The 20735-nt window shown below is 35.4% G+C and overlaps 4 protein-coding genes across 4 annotated transcripts; all 4 read right to left on the bottom strand.

Moving 5' to 3' along the window:
• Positions 1-1577: 1577 nt before the first annotated feature.
• LOC148657838 (olfactory receptor 52E8-like) lies at positions 1578-2618 on the bottom strand. Its single transcript, XM_088638286.1, has one exon. The coding sequence runs from the start codon at positions 2565-2567 to the stop codon at positions 1578-1580; it is 990 nt and encodes a 329-aa protein (XP_088494412.1). The 5' UTR covers positions 2568-2618.
• Positions 2619-6130: 3512 nt separating this feature from the next.
• Positions 6131-7114, bottom strand: LOC148657837 (olfactory receptor 52E8-like). The gene has a single exon (XM_088638285.1). The coding sequence runs from the start codon at positions 7112-7114 to the stop codon at positions 6131-6133; it is 984 nt and encodes a 327-aa protein (XP_088494411.1).
• A 5120-nt stretch (positions 7115-12234) lies between these two features.
• Positions 12235-13197, bottom strand: LOC148657836 (olfactory receptor 52D1-like). Its single transcript, XM_088638284.1, has one exon. The coding sequence runs from the start codon at positions 13195-13197 to the stop codon at positions 12235-12237; it is 963 nt and encodes a 320-aa protein (XP_088494410.1).
• Positions 13198-16576: 3379 nt separating this feature from the next.
• On the bottom strand, positions 16577-17566 carry LOC148657835 (olfactory receptor 52Z1-like). The gene has a single exon (XM_088638283.1). It carries the CDS (start codon positions 17564-17566, stop codon positions 16577-16579), a length of 990 nt encoding a protein of 329 aa, XP_088494409.1.
• Positions 17567-20735: the final 3169 nt, after the last annotated feature.

The raw sequence follows: 20735 nt of genomic DNA, 5'->3' as shown, positions 1-20735 counted from the left end.
TGCCCCATATAACCTGTAACCCAGTACATCTTTGACGGTTAACCACTGACTTCAAATCTCTCTCTGAACTGACAAACGGACTTTTTCAAACCTCTGACAGCAAGAAGTCAAGGTCCGGGGGTTTCTCCAAGACATCAGTCTGAGAGAGTGTTAGTAAAGTACAGAATTCTGTTGAAGATAATCTTCCTGAAACAAAAGAAATCTTGTGTTCACAAACCCACTGATATTTTCACCCAATCAATGAAATTAGACAATTGGACATCCAGAATATCTAAGTATTTTGAACAAAAGCTATAGCTGGAAAAAACTGAGTCCCCCCTTTGTCTGACTTGCGAGGCCTCAAGAAGACAACCTGTACAGACTGTTTTTAAAGACCAAAGTCAGCAAGAAGCTACTGTGGCAGAGCCACCTGAGCCCAGCACAAGGAAAAGTTCTGTCTCTCCTGTGTCTGCCCCGACAAACCCACCCAGCTTTTTACAAACTCAAATTTTAAACTCATCTAGGAGGTTTGACCAACAGGTTGTTGAGTATTACTTCATTAATCACATTAGTTATTAACTCTGAATCTTTGTAATCCCTAAGTGAATAATTAATCATTCCATGGTCACAGCAGATAACATCACTGATATATATTCTATTAAATCTGTTGCCTGTTATGCATGTTTTGGTTACATCAATAAATTGTTTATGATGTATTTTTCAATCTGTGCGCAAGACTGTAAATTATTATGTTTCATAAGTTCCTTAAAGTTGTGAAGTACCTTCACGATTTAAATGTTATCTTGTTTGCTCTTTTAGAACGAATAATTCACTAAATAGTGAAAGAAACCAAAACATGTTCTAAATACTGTAAACCATGATTGTGACATTTGTAAATGTCCTGAAGCTACATACAGTATGTGTAAAAATTCCTCTTTTTACTCCTGACCCAAAATATATCATCCATGTCAGATACTTCGTGGAGAAGTGACATACAGTATACTGGTGAACTGCACAAGAAGAAAGACCCTTCAGTTCTTATGATATGCATATTAAAAAATCCTGCCCCCCCCCAAAAAAAAAACCCTGCAAATTTCATTTAAAAAACACACAACACTTTGGGCACAAAAAACATAATAGGGATCATTTATTGATTTGTATGTTGATTTCTGTAGTCTTGAAGTCACTTGTAGGCAAGAATTCTAACACATCTTGACAGATATCAGGGGCAGGAAAAAAGACAAGAACAAGATTGACAGTTTATGAAAACTAGAATGGAATAAAATGCTAATAATACTACTAAACTAGATTAGAGAATGGAGGACAGAATTTCAAAGATATTGTGTTTAAAACAAGAACTGATTTATAAAAATAGCCTAGAAACATTTGAGCTAAATAAATGAATAAATTAATTGTGAAAATATGAATAGAAAAATATATTTAGTTCCAGAAAAAGGATACAGTGAATTACAAAAATGTCCCAAAATAGATTTCCCAAATTCAGTGTAAGATATCATAAGAAATCTAAAGAACCAAGGTTTCAACTGCACCAACTGGACAGTTATGGATTTTTTTCTGAAATTTCTTCTGAAGCGTTTTTACATCATGCTTGAAACAAAAATGTTTTTTCTGCTCTTGCCCTCAGATTCTCCAATAGAATTTGTTTTTCTTCCATAGAAGATTTTCATGGTCCTTCTTCTTATCTCCTGCAATTTAACTCCATAAATGATAGGATTTAAAAGAGGAGGCAGCAGAACAGGGTTTATTGACATCATAGTGCGAACCAAATGGGGCATATTACCGAGGTCAAAACGATGTTGAAGAATTTCAAAAAATGTGGCGATGCTGTAGTTTGTGAAGCTCAGTAAATGAGGGGTACAGGTCTGTAGAGCTTTAGCACGAGCTTCCTTTGTAGATTTCAGACACACTGCCAGGATTCTGATATAGGAGTAGATGATGACAGCGAATGGAAGACACATAACAGTAACTGTCACGACATAACCAAAGGAACTGTTTACAGACACATCTGAGCATGACAGCCTGACAACTGACCAGTTATCACAGTACACTTTTTCTATTATAAACCCACAGAGAGGCAACCGAATTGTTAGAATTAGATGTATCAAATTAATACAAATGGGGTATGTATATACAAACACTAAAAGCTGAATCATTTTACATGGAGTCATAATGCTGCTGTACATCAGTGGATGACATATGGACACATATCGATCATAGCCCATCAGAGCTAAAACTGAATATTCAAATGATCCATACGTGAATATAAAAAATATCTGAGTCAAGCAGCCAGTTCTAGATATGGAGGGGGTTTCTGACAAGAGGTTGGCTAAGATATTGGGATAAAATGCTGTGCTACCATATACCCCATTCAGGGATAAGTTACAAATAAATATGTACATGGGTTCATGGAGTTTTCTTTCTCTAGCAATTGTTGTTATAAGAACTGTATTTACAAAGACAATCAAAAGATATATCAAGAGGGTGACCATGAAGTATAAATACTTAATGTTGCCTTCAGCTACATAAGAATTAAAAAGGAATACTGTCACAGGGGTTGAATTCTGCATAGTAAGTATCTTCTTGGTTTTCTGAAGTCACCTAGGAAACCAATTGTGAAAGTTTTCTGAATATACTGTTTTTTGGTTTTTATACCATTAGAAGTTTTAATTAAAACTATAGTAAATGTACTATAATAAAACATTCTACTCCTTTCACTGTACATTTTTTTATGTCAACCTATTAAAGTGTTTTCTTCGCTTCACATACGTACTTTTTTTAAAACAAAAACGTTTTATAGAGAATGTCTGATTAACAAAAAGTCATGTCGATGTAATGTGTTTTAATAAAACATTTAAAGCTGACATACTTCAAATTCACATACTGTATATTTTAATATCTCCTTGCACTGAGACATCAAAACTGAATACCTTCTTAGTTTACGTCCTGCTCTGTCCTCATTAGGAGAATTCCCTGTCTAAAGGAGAAGAACTGTTAACATGGGAACAATAAACACAACGTTAAATTTCATAACTAATTATTGGTGAGAGAATTTCCCCAGTGACAACCTGGAGCTGAACAGAGATTTAAAACTCCACGTGTTTATTGTTCTCCTAGACCATTACAATGCAAACAATGTAAAAAGTACACAGAACATATCCTGTAAATACCTGCAGTGTTCCTTATTCCACTTTAGTTCAAACACAATTCAGCCTTTACAAGTCTTTACAAGAGTAAAGGATTGGTTAGGAAACAGTAAATCTAATCTTAAACTTTTTTTAAATGAAATACTGATAACAATTTTAGACTTTACTTCCTACAGTCCAGTATGTTAACCGATTTAATCTAATCTAATTCATCAAGATTGCTGCTGTCATACAGTACATACCTGAAAATCCTTGTCATGAATAGTGACTTACAGTAGGATGGGTCTGTGCTAAAGACAATACCACCTTTTATACTCTATCCTCATCTGTAGGGACTGGATGGGTTTGTTCTGCTGTAACAACTCCCATGTGTGAGAGGTAACTGGAGTTTTGTAGTCTCCAGTAACACTTTGAGATACAGGGGTTACAAGCTCAATATAGCTTAGGCTCTCTTTTTCAGCTTTGTAAAATTATTTGGGACACAAACACCATGGTACAGATAATAAAGTATAGCTAAACTTGTGTACGGTATGTTGAATTATACACAGGTTCTGTGTCATTTTTCTGTGTTAGACAAATGATTAAACAACAATGACATTGAAACAAATGTGATGCACTTCAACAAACGCAGCAATGTAATAGTTTGTGAAACTAGGTACTATAAATGAGGGGCATAGGTTTATAAAGCTTCAGCTCAAAACTTCTTTGAAGCTTTCAGTCACATTGCAAGAATTGCAAGAGATAATGATCACAATGAAGAGAAGACATAGTAAAAACTGAAAAGGAGTTGTTGAGGAAGATGTAAAAGAATGTTTCTGCACATATTAGAGTCACAAGGTCTATTATTTCACTTAGAATTAAGTGTTAATAAAGATTTCTAATAATCCTTCTGTGCCTGGACCAAGCAGTGTGGTGCATCTCTCTAAATGCACAGGCATATAAAAGAGGCCTGATCTCAGCCACAAGATGACCTAGTGTTCTTTGCATTTGGTAAAGTAAGGGAGGTGAGTTTGTCTTTTGGATAATGGTCTTCCCAATGACAGTGACAATCTAAACTCCCTTGATGGATGTCACTGCTGGTGCTACGGTGTCCATCAGAGAGCCATAGGAACATCTGGACCTGATCTTAGGTCCTGATCTCAAAGCCACAGGGCATGATCATTTACCCAAACTGAGATCCACCAATAGGTGATCTGTAGATAGGGTATCAGAACCAAACCTGATGGTCTCTCAGCTAATGATGTTGCCCCATATAACCTGTAACCCAGTACATCTTTGACAGTTAACCACTGACTTCAAATCTCTCTCTCGAACTGACAAACGGACTTTTTCAAACCTCTGACAGCAAGAAGTCGAGGTCCGGAGGTTTCTCCAGGACATCAGGCTTGAGAGTGTTAGTAAAGTACAGAATTCTGTTGAAGATAATCTTCCTGAAACAAAAGAAATCTTGTGTTCACAAACCTAATGATATTTTCACCCAATCAATGAAATTAGACAATTGGACATCCAGAATATCTAAGTATTTTGAACAAAAGCTATAGCTGGAAAAAAAACCCCTTTGTCTAACTTGCCAGGCCTCAAGAAGACAACCTGTACAGACTGTTTTTAAAGACCAAAGTCAGCAAGAAGCTACTGTGGCAGAGCCACCTGAGCCCAGCACAAGGAAAAGTTCTGTCTCTCCTGTGTCTGCCCCGACAAACCCACCCAGCTTTTTACAAACTCAAATTTTAAACTCATCTAGGAGGTTTGACCAACAGGTTGTTGAGTATTACTTCATTAATCACATCATTCTCAAGAGAACTATTATTACAAATGCATTTTTGATGTTTAGTTCACAATAGTAAATGCATAATTATATGTGTATAAGAATATAAATGTGATTTAGTTATATCAGACTGATAGAACCTACAAGTTAGACTGTAACGCATAATAGTGAAAGCATATTTTTAACTCTGAAGTTATTAACTCTGAATCTTTGCAATCCCTAAGTGAATAATTAATCATCCCATGGTCACAGCAGATAACATCACTGATATATATTCTATTAAATCTGTTGCCTGTTATGCATGTTTTGGTTACATCAATAAATTGTTTATTGTGTATTTTTCAATCTGTGCGCAAGACTGTAAATTATTATGTTTCATAAGTTCCTTAAAGTTGTGAAGTACCTTCACGATTTAAATGTAATCTTGTTTGCTCTTTTAGAACGAATAATTCATTAAATAGTGAAAGAAACCAAAACATGTTCTATATACTGTAAGCCATGATTGTGACATTTGTAAATGTCCTGAAGCTACATACAGTATGTGTAAAAATTCCTCTTTTTACTCCTGACCCAAAATATATCATCCATGTCAGATACTTCGTGGAGAAGTGACATACAGTATACTGGTGAACTTCACAGGAAGAAAGACCCTTCAGTTCTTATGATATGCATATTAAAAAATCCTGCCCCCCCCCAAAAAAAAACCCTGCAAATTTCATTTAAAAACACACAACACTTTGGGCACAAAAAACATAATAGGGATCATTTATTGATTTGTATGTTGATTTCTGTAGTCTTGAAGTCACTTGTAGGCAAGAATTCTAACACATCTTGACAGATATCAGGGGCAGGAAAAAAGACAAGAACAAGATTGACAGTTTATGAAAACTAGAATGGAAAAAAATGTTAATAATACTACTAAACTAGATTAGAGAATGGAAGACAGAATTTCAAAGATATTGTGTTTAAAACAAGAACTGATTTATAAAAATAGCCTAGAAACATTTGAGCTAAATAAATGAATAAATTAATTGTGAAAATATGAATAGAAAAATATATTTAGTTCCAGAAAAAGGATACAATGAATTACAAAAATGTGCCAGAATAGATTTCCCAAATTCAGTGTAAGATATCATAAGAAATCTAAAGAATCAAGGTTTCAACTGCACCAACTGGACAGTTATGGATTTTTTTCTGAAATTTCTTCTGAAGCGTTTTTACATCATGCTTGAAACAAAAATGTTTTTCTGCTCTTGCCCTCAGATTCTCCAATAGAATTTGTTTTTCTGCCATAGAAGATTTTAATGGTCCTTCTTCTTATCTCCTGCAATTTAACTCCATAAATGATAGGATTTAAAAGAGGAGGCAGCAGAACAGGGTTTATTGACATCATAGTGCGAACCAAATGGGGCATATTACCGAGGTCAAAACGATGTTGAAGAATTTCAAAAAACGAGGCTAAGCTGTAGTTTGTGAAGCTCAGTAAATGAGGGGTGCAGGTCTGTAGAGCTTTAGCACGAGCTTCCTTTGAAAATTTCAGACACACTGCCAGGATTCTGACATATGAGTAGATGATCACAGTGAATGGAAGACACATAACAATAACTGTGACAAAGAGTCCAAAGCCACTGTTTACAGACACATTTGAACATGACAGCCTGACAACTGACCAATTATCACAGTAGACTTTGTCTATTATAAACCCACAGAGAGGCAACTGAACCGTTAGAACAACATGTATCAACATAATACAAGCTGGGTACATATATACAGACACTAAAAGTTGAGTCACTTTTAATGGGGTCATAATGCTGTTATACATCAATGGATGACATATGGACACATATCGATCATACGCCATCAAGGCCAAAATTGAATACTCAAATGATCCATATGTATGTGTGCAAAATATCTGAATCATGCACCCAGCTCTAGATATGGAGGGTGTTTCTGACAAGAGGTTAGCCAAGATATTGGGATAAAATGCTGTGCTGCCATACAGCCCATTCAGGGACAAGTTACAAATAAATATATACATGGGTTCATGGAGTTTTCTTTCTCTAACAATTGTTGTTATAAGAACCGTGTTTACAAAGACAATACAAAAATAAGTCAATAGGGTAACTGTGAAATACAAATACTTAATGTTTCCTTTAGCTTCATAAGCAGTGAAAAGGAATACTGTCACAGGGGTTGAATTCTGCATAGTAAGTGTCTTCTCAGTGTTCTGGAAAGCACCTAAGAAACAAATTGTGAAATATATATGAATATATTGTTTAACGGCATTTTAACTTTGGATGTTATCTTCAAAAGTACTGTTAACATACTATCATCTCTGTTCAACCACAGTTCTCCCTACAACTGTTGTCTTCATAGTATTTCAATACCTCCATCCATCCATTTTCACAATCAGATGAAGGGCCCTTTTTCCCAGAAGCCAAATAACCTACCTGTGTATTTTTGAACAGTGGGAGGAAACTGGAGCACTAGGAGGAAACACATGCAAACACATGAAGGACATACAAACTCAACACAGACAGCACATCAGATCTGGAATTGAGCCCAAGGTCCCATTCCTGTGTTACTGTGCTTCAATACCAACATCATTCTGTGTCATTTTCACTGCTGCTACTGTATCACTTTCTAATTAGCAAAAAATAATGTGATTTAAATGTATTTTAATTAAAAGCTGTATTCAGTATATTTTAACATTTCCTAGTACTGTGATAAAAAATCAGTACCTTCTTAGATTGTTTTGCTCTGTCTTCATTAGGAGAATTTCCTGTCTAAAGGAGAAGAACTGTTAACATGGAAGAAAAAAAAACTTTCATTACTAACCATTGTTGGTGAAAGAATTTACCCAATGATGACCTGAAGCTGAATTGAACAGAGAATTAAAACACTTGGTGTTTATTATTCTCCTAGTACATATCAGCATGGAGTATTTAAAACTACACGAAACATTTACTGTAATTAGTTACTGTATAGTGTCAAAAATTCTTCTTTGTTTCTAACACAAATAAGCATTTAACTGTTATGTTAAATAATTAAGGACTTGTTTGGGAACACTGAGTTTAATCTGATTTTTTTTAATAATGATATTCTAAAAATAATTCTAGATTTTACATTACTATATTGTCCTATTAAATATATAATCTGATTTTCAATAGTATCAATGTTGATTGCTGCAATCATACATACCTTTAAATTCTTACCATGAGCAGTGATTTAGGATGGGTCTGTGCTAAAGAAGATACCACTTTCTATTGAGTTTTATACTCTATCCTCCTCTGTAGGGAATGGATAGGCTTTTTCTCTCTAACAACTCCCGTGTGTGAATATGATAACTGAAGTTTGAAACAAAGAAAAATCTGCTCTAGGGTACATTGGGAGTCTCAGGGGCTTGGCATACAACAGCCTTGTAAAATGATATATCACAGGAACACCATGGCATTGTAAATAGAAAATACATGCTGTGTTTTAATATACAAAGCCCTTATGTAATTTCTCTCAATGAGACAATTGTTGAAGATCCAATGAGCACTGAAACACAGATCTTCCCTAACATACAGTACCACACATGTATCTCTGTAAAATAAAAGGCTGATTTTAAATAATTTAAGATTAAGATTTTTGACATACTGTATTAGAATATATAATAATGAAAGATACTCAGTGACATGTTCTTAATATAACATTGATATAGTATATTGTATGCAGTAAAAGATATTGTGAGAGATTCTGTCCTTTAGGGGAAACACTATACTGAATTCCAGATTCATTGCTCATAATGATACCATGGATTTGCATAGTCTGGTCTTCTTAAATTCAATTATTGTAGCAATTTCTTATTTCTCCCCCTGATCTGCTTTGGAGTGGGACTGTTGGTGTTTGATGGCTGCTGTGTGTTGCCCAGGTGTATGCTGCACCTCAGTTCTGGAGAAGTGGATAGGTCCCCTCCTATGTCGAAATCGCTTTCACATCCTTTGGAAAGAATGGTGTAGCAAACACTGTAGAAACAGAAAATTTAATTTAACGATTTAGCTAAAATTCATTATTTGGGCAAACAGCTGGCATATACGGACAAGCATTGCTGCCACCAAGAACAAAACATCTCCCCCTTATTTCATAATTACTAGATACAGTAGCAATGCTTACATCGGTGTACGGTATGTACAACCTGTTATGTTGTGCACTGAATGCATGTAGAAGCTACCGCGAACTTGGCTGGCACTTTTGGTATAATGATTGTGTCAATGTCCAGCATTGCAGAATTTGTACAGATTAACTTCCGACTGGGGTTTAGTCATAATGAAGTCTTGCACTTTTTAGCAAATATGAAAAGAATCATTACAAGCATGAGGACCAGTTTGTGGGATTCAGAGATCAAAACAATGATGGTTCGGTTATGAACAGTTATACAGTACGTGCAATCACTTCGACTGCTTAAAACTGTAAGTCCGCACGTATTGATATAGGTATTAAAGGGATAAGTTAAAGCTTTATTCCATGCTGAAAAGAGAAGAAAATAAACAATGTTTTGGCTGTGAGGTCTTGTGTTTCTTTTTTTCTTTTTTTTTCTTTTTCTTTTCAGCATGGAATAAACCTTTAACTTGCAGCCTACACATGCTGCTTGCTACTTGATATAGGTATTATATGACAATTGTGCTATCGCATGATCACATAAAGTATGTGAGAATTACTATAATAATTCCTTATCTGGTAATTATGAGATAAGGGAGAGGATTTTTCTTTTCCTTGTTGGCAGCAATGTGCTTCCATAGGCATATTTACAGTACATACAGTATCTGGCAGTATATGCAGTCATATTTAATAGCACAGAATTTTAGTCAAACGATATTAGGTTAAGATTGCATAATGCAATAGTGAGTCCTCATGAAATAGTTGAGAAAATCCCTTGGAATTCTAGTGCAATGAATAATAGCAAATTAATGACAAGGGAGGGTACTTTGAGAAGTGATACCTGGAATTGTGCCCCTGGACAAAACCACTATATTCCTTTTAAGGCCTGTTCCTATCTGGAAAATGTGAAATTGTTTTGGGACAGTGTTTTTAATTGGTGGAGCGAACCCTCGGAGCTCCATTTTACATTGAACAATGTATCGATTCCTTTCCCCTAAAAGTTTTGTTATTTGTTTTTAGTAAACAGCTTAGAAATATAGAACATAAATGTAGAAAACAGACGACTTTAAGAAAACCCTAAAGACTAGCCATGTCGGGTTTTATGCAGTCTTGCAAATATTCAACTAGCTCCAGGAGTTCTTTTTAAGGCACATAAACCACACTTTTATTACAACACTGCAATATTTACAATCAATATATATATATATTTTTTTGGTGTGCTTCTCATTCATTCTATGTGAATTGTTTTTCAGCTATTTTATTCATGTTTTATTTTTGAAACACTTCTGGGTCATTGTATATCTCTCCGCAAGCAGTTATAACATCAGTAATTTTGATCAAGTGTAGCTTGTAATTTATGTAATTTATTATCATTATTTAATCATATAGAATATGTTTTCAGTGCAATGGAAAATGAAACTTTCTATTAAATAAATGATCAATTTATGTTTTTCCCTAAATTCAGGAACTATGGGATCAGGAAATGTAGAGGCTAAGGAGGTTGTGTTATAGAACAAATAATCCTATTGTGAAATAAAGCAAAACATATACCTATACTACATCCCATTGAAAAGTAAAACATATTGTACAGTATGTGCTTCTACTCGGTCACTGGACTGATGAACACCCTGCCTTTTTTTTAATAGCCACATTAAAAAAGCCTGTTTTTTTTTTCATGAAAAAACAACAGTATACATTGTGGATATACTACTGCACATGATAGGTATTGTTTATTGATATGTATGTTGTATGAAACTGATTTGTGTAGTGAAGGGCAGGGTGATGAGAAAAGGAAAGCAAGCCTGTGAAAACTATGTCATCTAGTTCATCTGTGCCCCATACTTAATTGAGAAGTGAACAGATACTCTACAGTATGTGCTTCCAGTCAATTTATTGATGAGCTGCACTAAAAGAAAGCCTCTTCCAAGTTTATGATGGACACCCCAAAAACTGCAAATAAAACATTATATATGATTGTGACATTTGTAAATTCCGTGAAGCTACATATGTGTAAAAATAACACTTTTAACAACTGATGCAAAATATATTACCTGAGTCAGATACCTAATTGAGAAGTGGAAACCTACTTAATTTTACTGATGAACTGCACAAGAAGAAGTCAGCAGCCATATCACCCTGCAACTCACAACTGGCAACCCACTGAAGCAAAGCAGGTGTGAGCCTGGTCAATACCTGGATGGGAGACCAGGGAAAAAATAAGGTTGCTACTGTGGTCTGTGTAGTTTGACTGGGACACTATACTCTAAAAAAACATAGTTTAGATGAGATGAGACTAAAAATTCCTGGGTGTTATCCCGGCATCCTAGCCAAATTTCCCATTTGCCTTTGCTGATCATGGCCTCCTAATAATTCACATCTATAAATTGGCTTCATCGCTCTGTTCTCCTCCCCGCTGATAGCTGATGTGTGCTGAGTGTAATGTGCACACTATGGCTGCTGTCACATCATCCAGGTGGGGCTGCACATTGCTGGTGGAGAAGAGCCCCCATTACCTATAACATGCTTTGAGAGGAGTGTCCAGAAAATCGCTGTATAAAATGTAAGGGGTTATTATTTTTAAGAAGCAAAACTCTTCAAGTATTATAATATGCATATTAAAAAAGACCACCCCAGAAAACTGCATTTTCATTAAAGAAAAAAATGCTACACATGGGTAGGCCTTATTCATTAGCATAAATGAACTGATTTCTGTTGTCTAAAGGTCACATGTAGGAATCAGACACATCTTGTCAGATGTCAGTGGAAGGAAGATAAGAACAGGAAAGAAAATTTATGAGAATTAGAACTGGTAAGGATACATAGGCTAGACTAAAGAATGGAGGACAGCTATTCAAAGATATTCTGTTTGAAAAAAATAATGGATTAAAACAAAAAATAGCACAGAAGCCATTAAACTTACTGAATAGATGAACTGTGAAAATCCAAAGAGAAACAAAACAATACACTGATAGTATTGAATTATTTAGTTCCAGCAAAAGAGAACAGTCAATCACATAAGAGATAAGAAGAGGTTTCCCCAACTAATTGTACAACAACATACTGAGGTCTGAAGAACTAAGGTGTCTTCATTGTAATATGACAAACTGGTGAATTACAGAACAGTATTTTTCACTGAAGTTTCTGCTGAACGTGTTTTTACTTCATACTTGAAAGACACATGGTTTACTGCTTTACACTTGCAGGTACTCCAACAGAACTTGTATTTCTTCCAAAGAACATTTTTATGGTCCTTCTTCTTATCTCCTGCAATTTAGCTCCGTAGATGATAGGATTTAAAAGTGGAGGCAGCAGAAAAGGGTTTATTGACATCATACTGCGAACTAAATGGGGCATATTACCGAGGTCAAAACGATGTTGAAGAATTTCAAAAAACGAGGCTAAGCTGTAGTTTGTGAAGCTCAGTAAATGAGGGGTGCAGGTCCGTAGAGCTTTAGCACGAGCTTCCTTTGTAGATTTCAGACACACTGCCAGGATTCTGACATATGAGTAGATGATCACAGTGAATGGAAGACACATAACAATAACTGTGACAAAGAGTCCAAAGGCACTGTTAACAGACACATTTGAACATGACAGCCTGACAACTGACCAATTATCACAGTAGACTTTGTCTATTATAAACCCACAGAGAGGCAACTGAACCGTTAGAACAACATGTATCAACATAATACAAGCTGGGTACATATATACAGACACTAAAAGCTGAGTCACTTTTAATGGGGTCATAATGCTGTTATACATCAATGGATGACATATGGACACATATCGATCATACGCCATCAAGGCCAAAATTGAATACTCAAATGATCCATATGTATGTGTGCAAAATATCTGAATCATGCACCCAGCTCTAGATATGGAGGGTGTTTCTGACAAGAGGTTAGCCAAGATATTGGGATAAAATGCTGTGCTGCCATACAGCCCATTCAGGGACAAGTTACAAATAAATATGTACATGGGTTCATGGAGTTTTCTTTCTCTAGCAATTGTTGTTATAAGAACTGTGTTTACAAAGACAATCAAAAGATATATCAGTAGGGTGACCGAGAAGTACAAATACTTAATGTTGCCTTTGGCTTCATAAGAATTAAAAAGGAATACTGTCACAGGGGTTGAATTCTGCATAGTAAGTGTCTTCTTGGTTTTCTGACGTCACCTAGAAAGCCAATTGTGAAAGTTTTCTGAATATACTGCTTTTAAGCATTTCAACATTAGAAGTTATATTAACAATCATAGTAAACATACTAGTTTAAAACTTTCTAAAACAGTAAAAAAAAATTCCATTGGGTTTCAATACTTTCTGAAAACCTTTTATAGAGAAAGTACTGTACCTGCTTTAGTTCTGTATTTTTCTGTATTTCCAACATTGACATGTTTATATATTTTATCTATGTGCATGCCACCGTGTCTCTGAATTATTTTAGAAATGTCTTTTTCACAGCTGCTACTGTACCACTTTCTAATTAACAAAAAGTCATGTCATTGTAATGTGTTTTAATAGGACATTTAAAGCTGACATACTTCAAATTCACATACCGTATATTTTAATATCTCCTTGCACTGAGACATCAAAACTGAATACCTTCTTAGATAACGTCCTGCTCTGTCCTCATTAGGAGAATTCCCTGTCTAAAGGAGAAGAACTGTTAACATGGGAACAATAAACACAATGTTAAATTTCATAACTAAATATTGGTGAGAGAATTTCCCCAGTGACAACCTGGAGCTGAACAGAGATTTAAAACTCCACGTGTTTATTGTTCTCCTAGACCATTACAATGCAAACAATGTAAAAAGTACACAGAACATATCCTGTAAATACCTGCCGTGTTCCTTATTCCACTTAAGTTCAAACACAATTTAGCCTTTAATAGAAAGTTTATAGCTGACATACATCAGATTCACATATATTTTAATATAGATAAGATCATTTTATTGGCCATATACAATTTCTTGCATTAGGAATTTGTCTTTTTGCATACCCCAGCTTGCTCTCCATGAGACACACAGTCAGAGAGAAGCTGGGGGTCAGAGCGCAGGGTCAGCCATTGTACAGCACCCCTGGAGCAGTTGGGGTTAAGGGCCTTGCCCAGGGGCCCAACAGAGTAGGATTCCTCTGGCAGGTGTGGGATTTGAACCAGCAACCTTCCAGTCACAGGCACAGATCCTGAGCCACAGAGCCACCACACCACCCTTTTTTTTTAATAAGAAAAAAATATCTCCTTGCACTGTGACATAAAAACTGAACACCTTCTTAGTTTATGTCCTATATCTGTTCTCATTAAGACAATTCACTATCTAAATGAGTAGCGCTGTTAATATGGGAAAAGGAAACAATGTTAAAATGTTATAACTAATTATTAGTGAAAGAATTTCCCTGGAGATGACCTTGAGCTGTGTTGAACAGACATTAAAAACTCCAGGTATTTTTTATATTCCTAGGCTCTTACAACAAGAAGTATGTAAAAATATAGTACATATAAAAAACAGAACATATCCTGTAAATACCATTATTCTACTTTATTTCAAACATAATTAAGCATTACAAGTTATTTTAAAGGGGTAAGCACTGGTTAGGAAAAAGTAAAGTTTTAAAAGTGAAATACAACAAATAATAATTATAGACTTTACATTACTATATAACCTGATTGAATATTTAATCTAATTTACCAAGAGTATCACCTCTGATTTCTGCTCTCAGTACATACCTTAAAATTCTTATCATGAGCAGTGATCCAGGATGAGTCTGTTCTAAAGAAGATACCACTTTCCACTGAGTTTTATGCTCTATCCTCATCTGTAGGGAATGGATGGATTTGTTCTGCTGTAACAACTCCCATGTGTGAAAGGTAACTGGAGTTTTCCAGTTTCGAGTAATACTTTGAGATACAAGGGTTATCTGCCATAGTATAGATTAGGCAGTCTCAGGAGCCTGGCATGCAGCTCCCTTGTAAAACTATATGTCACAGGTACACCATGGCAAATCAATACGTACTGTGTTATAATTTACACAGCCCTTATGTCATTTCTCCGTGTGGGACAAATACTGAAAGTAAAATGACAATGAAACTGATTTTTCTTAATTAAACTCATGTCCCTCTGCAACATAAGAAAGTTCATTTCGAATACTTCAAGATTAAACTTATATTTACTGTATTTGACATATGCTATTGTGAGTGGCACATTGCCGCAGTGGTTAGCATTGTTGCCTTGCAGTGCTGAGTCGCTGTGTTCAAATCGGGATCTGGGGTGTTATCTGGAAGGAGTTTGTATGTTCTCCCCATTTCCGTGTGGGTTTCTTCTGGGGGCTTCAGATTCCACCCACAGTCCAAAAACATACTGTTGGGTGAATTGGTTTCTGGGAAGTCTGGTGCTGGTATGAGTGTGTGCATATCCATGTTTGTGTCTTGTGTGTCTGCCCAGAGGTGGACTGGCATCTCATCCAGGATGTATCTGTCAGAGTTTCCACGCACTCGCCACCACAGTCCAATGCGATGATCTGAGCTTCACCTTTCGCTTCATGTTTGTCTCAGTACTTGTAACTACAGAGTCGGGGGTAGTTAATGGAGAAGGTGATGTCTAGAAATGGAAGATTAGTGGAAAAAATCTTAATATTTGTGACACATTTCCATTTCAATGGATTTTTACTCTTAATTCAGTTGCATTCCAGCAGAGATATTGCATGAGAGCTCATTGAATGGAAGACCTGCGGTCCCAGATACGATTGTCCACAGGAGAAGATGGCAGAAGCGCGCCGGGTCCCTTGTGCAGTTCAGGAGACACTGTTTTCAAGTGGCAGTGTCTGTACTCTCGCATGTGCAGTCACTTAAAAACCCACCGTTAACAACTGACCCAAACATATCACCATGGATACTTAATTAAGAAGTCAGCATACTGTATAATATATGTGTTTTTACTCAGTCATTGAACTGCAAAAGAAGAAACAGGATAATGATACACATGTTAAATTATCATGCTTCCCGGAAACTGCAAATTTAATTAAAAAAACAATACACATTGTAAACAAACGACATGTTAGGGATCATTTATTGATGTTTTTAAAATGGATTTCTATAGTTTTGAAGTCGCATGCCAGCAAGGATTCTTTGATGTCACGGCCAAAAGACAAGAACATGAAAGAAAGTTTATGAAAACTAGAATGGGAAAAGATAGACATAAACAAGACAGCATTACAAAGATATTCTGCTTGAAACAACAGATTTAAATGAAAACAGTCTAAAAGACATTGAACTAAATTAATTGTAAAAATATGAAGATAAAAAAGGCACTTTATTCATACCTGTACAATGATGGTATTACATTATATAATATTTAGTTCCACCAAAATAGAACAATGAACGACAAAAGGGACAGAACAGATTTCCCAGCTCATTTTTAAATATACAGTATACGAAGTCTGAAGAGCCAAGGTGTCATCACTGCACCACAACCAACTAGCGAGTTATGGACTTTAATTCTTTTTTAAAATTTTACAAAAATGTTTTTACTTCATACTTGAAATACAAATGGGTTTCTGCTTATTTCCCATAGATTCTCCAATATAATTTGTTTTTCTTCTATAGAACATTTTCATGGTCCTTTGTCTTATCTCCTGTAATTTAACTCCATAGATGATAGGATTTAAAAGAGGAGGAAGTAGAACTGGATTTATTGACATCATAATACGAACCACATGGGGTATATTACTAAATTCAAAACGATGTTGAAGAACTTCAAAAAACGTGGCAATGCTGTAGTTTGTGAAGCTCAGCAAATGAGGGGTACAGGTCTGTAGAGCTTTAGCACGAGCTTCCTTTGTAGATCTCAGACACACTGCCAGGATTCTGACATAAGAGTAGAAGATCACAGCGACTGGAACACCCATCAGAAGTCCCGTGACCAGGAGACCAAAAATATTATTAACAGACACATCTGAACATGCCAGCCTGACAACTGACCAGTTATCACAGTACACTTTTTCTATTATAAACCCACAGAGAGGCAACCGAACCGTTAGAACAAGATGTATCAACATAATAAAAATGGGGTACATATATACAAACAGTATAAGCTGAGTCACTACTGATGGGGTCATAATGCAATTATACCTCAATGGATGACATATAGACACATATCGATCGTACGCCATCAGGGCCAAAATCGAATATTCAAATGATGCACATGTATGTATGAAAAATATCTGAGTCAAGCAGCCAGTTCTAGATATGGAGGGTGCTTCTGACAAGAGGTTAGCCAAGACAATAGGATAAAATGCTGTGCTGCCATACACCCCATTCAGGGACAAATTACAAATAAATATATACATGGGTTCATGGAGTTTTCTTTCTCTAGCAATTGTTGTTATAAGAACTGTATTTACAAAGACAATCAAAATATAAGTCAACAAGGTTAACGTGAAATACAAATACTTAATATTGCCTTTGGCTTCATAAGCAGTGAAAAGGAATACTGTCACAGGGGTTAAATTCTGCATGGTGTCTTCTTGATTTTCTGAAAGCACATTGGAAACAAATTATTAAATATTTATGAGTTGTTTTATTATTATTTTTATAAGCAATTATCTTATAAAAAACATACACAGTATCATAAAAGGTTCCAGTACCTTCACTGTAGAGTTTTTATTCCATATGAGGATTCCTTCACTAAAACTATTTCTTTCTTCCATTTAAAAGCATGCTTTCTGAAAAACAAACCACGAATGTAGTGTAGTTATGAGTGTTTACATTTTAAATCATTTTTAAGCAAAGAGCATACTTTGATAAGCATTGCATACTGTATTGTATTTAACAAAGCACCGTCAAATGTTATTATCTCTCAGAAACAAGGTAGTGAAAGGAGAAGGAGTTAGAAAAGTCACAGTTTTAATATGCATGTAGACACTTTTGTTTCTTATAGCTAGAGTGTGAGGCATACAATAATGCTACTCTTTTATTTACTAATAAGAGTGATTTTTTGTAACATACTGTACAGCAAATACTCATTTTAACCTGTTTGAATCACTAAGAATTATACATTTGATATGATCTCTTCAATGATCATCTCTGAGAAGCAAGCCAAAGGAGCAGACAAAGACAAAGTTGTGAGAGAGGACTTCTCTGCTTTCACAGCCCTGTTCTGAGTACAGGCAGCTATGTCTCTAAATCAGTCTTGTACATTTTCGGTGTTTATCCCAGCTGATAATTCTAATTAGCAACATCATTTTAATGTAATCATTTAATTTAAATGATTGAAGCTAAAACATTCAAAAACATGTAAATATTTCATATATTCTAACATATTTTAGAACTGTGACAATAAACATTTTCTTAGTTTAGGAGCTGTTCTCCTGATTTTTTTGCAGCTTTAATGAAAAAGACCCCTTAATAGAGAAATATAAAATATGATATGAACATGGGATACTAACTAATTATGTAACAAAATCCTCAGTGATGCCCTAGTGAACAGAAATGTAAAACCCCTGGGTTACTCTTGTAGTCCTCTTAATATTTTGTAACACGAAGCCTGCTGATATAATATAAATGACTGCAGTGTTTTATATTGTGCTTTGTTTCAAACACAAAATTAAGGATTAGCTATCTTAAACATTTCATTTTAAGTTTTTTGATGAAAAATATAATAATGATAATCATAAGCTATCTATAGCCATATCAAATTATTTAATAACTATTTCATATGTAACACTGTTCAACAACTGTTGTACTACATACCTCAGAACTCTCTTTGTCCGTGGCTCAGGGAGGGTCTGTAGTAATGGAGAATACGCTGACTTCTGTGCTTTATGCTGTATCCTTGCCCTTACGGAACTGATGAGTTTGTTCTATTCTAATGATTCCCATGTGAATGTGTGTTAATTGGAGTTTATTGCAGCCATTTCAGGTGCAGGCATTCAAAATTTTAAAAAAAAAATGTTGCAGTTTCAAGTGGGCTTTGTCTTTGGACTGTTATATTAATATATACAGTATACTGATAGTGAACATGCTCTAGAATTGACAGGATAGTATACTAAACTATTGTGATTCTATGGTAAAGTGTGCACAGCACAGTAAATGTACCTTAAAACCTTGATCTTTGTGGAGACACATCATGGTAATTGTATTAGATCATCTTTTTTATATTCTCAAAGTTATACTGTTGGTGGTATTTCCATTCACTTGCCTTTTAATTCTATTCAAATATCACTTCTAATGGCTAATTCATGCAATAGGGTTTATACTGAGAAAAGCACTGTTAGTCTGCCTGCAGCTGAGCTGAGAAGTCCACTTGGGGAAGAAAAAAGAGAGGAAACAGTGGCTGATTGTATTGAAAGACACGCATATCATTGTATTTCATTGTGTTTCTAAAATATTTAATATATATTTTATATATATATATTATATATCATATAAATATATATAAATATATGGGCCTGCCCATGAGGACAAGGCTGAGAGGGTCACCCTTGTCTCCATGAGGAATGAGTTAGGAGTGCTGAGCAGACAAGATCTTCTGTTGTATCGACAGGATAAAAATGGACAAGTAATAATAGGTTTATTCCAGGCTGAAAAGAGAAGAAAGAAAACACTACGTTTCAGCCATGGAGCCTTGTTCAGGTGTGTGGCTTCAGGCTTCTTCACACCTGAAGAAGGCTCCACGGCCAAAATGTAGTGTTTTCTTTCTTCTCTTTTCAGCCTGGAATAAACCAATTACTTGTTCCTTTACAGCCTACGCATGCTGACGCAGCTGCCCACCTGAGCTACTATAATAAAAATGGGGTACATACTGTATATACAAACACTATAAGCTGAGTCACTACTGATGGGGTCATAATATACAGTAATTATACCTCAGTGGATGACGTATAGACACATATCGATCGTACTGTACGTCATCAGGGCCAAAAACGGAATATTCAAATTATCCATATGTGCATATAAAAAATATCTGAGTCAAGCAGCCAGTTCTAGATATGGAGGGGGTTTCTGACAAAAGGTTAGCTAAGATATTGGGATAAAATGCTGTGCTACCATATACCGCATTCAGGGATAAATTACAAATAAATATGTACATGGGTTAATGGAGTTATCTTTCTCTAGCAATTGTTGTTATAAGAACTGTATTTACAAAGACAATCAAATTATAAGTCAACAAGGTTAACGTGAAATCCAAATACTTAATGTTGCCTTTGACAAGATCTTGTTGGGTAGGAGAGTGGACTAACCCTGACCTGAAGGTCTGTTTAGGATCACCTTTTATGGTATTAGAGACTGTCGGGAGATTATGGGAAACAGAGATCTAGATTTCAAACATGGATTGAAACCAGCTCCATGTGAGCTGTTGTACGTACATACAAATAAATGTTGATTGACACAAATGCATTGCTACAATTTGTAAAAAAATATTTGTTTTCATTTTTATTTAACATCCTGTTATACAATAATAATCATACATTAAATACACAATAAAACATGAAAGAATGACACTGTTCATAAAAATTCCGAGTGTTAAACCAAGTTCCTGGTCATGCCACTCTGGATTTGTACAATATGCCTCCTTGAAAGTGTCCCCAAAATTCACCTGGAAGAGCAGTTTCTTACTTTCCCTCCTGATCAGCTTTGTAATAAGGCTGTTGTGCATTACCAAGATGCATGCTGCACTTCACTGGT

Source organism: Lepisosteus platostomus, chromosome 7 (genome assembly GCF_059453375.1).
Source record: "Lepisosteus platostomus isolate fLepPlt1 chromosome 7, fLepPlt1.hap1, whole genome shotgun sequence".
Classification (NCBI taxonomy): Eukaryota; Metazoa; Chordata; class Actinopteri; order Semionotiformes; family Lepisosteidae; genus Lepisosteus; species Lepisosteus platostomus.
The sequence above is the reverse complement of the archived record's forward strand: the minus strand, read 5'-3'. Positions and strand labels throughout refer to the sequence as shown.

Excerpts from the sequence above, each read along its gene's own strand:
- LOC148657838 (XM_088638286.1), bottom strand. The coding sequence starts at position 2,567 with ATGCAGAATTCAACCCCTGTGACAGTATTCCTTTTTAATTCTTATGTA.
- LOC148657837 (XM_088638285.1), bottom strand. The coding sequence starts at position 7,114 with ATGCAGAATTCAACCCCTGTGACAGTATTCCTTTTCACTGCTTATGAA.
- LOC148657836 (XM_088638284.1), bottom strand. The coding sequence starts at position 13,197 with ATGCAGAATTCAACCCCTGTGACAGTATTCCTTTTTAATTCTTATGAA.
- LOC148657835 (XM_088638283.1), bottom strand. The coding sequence starts at position 17,566 with ATGCAGAATTTAACCCCTGTGACAGTATTCCTTTTCACTGCTTATGAA.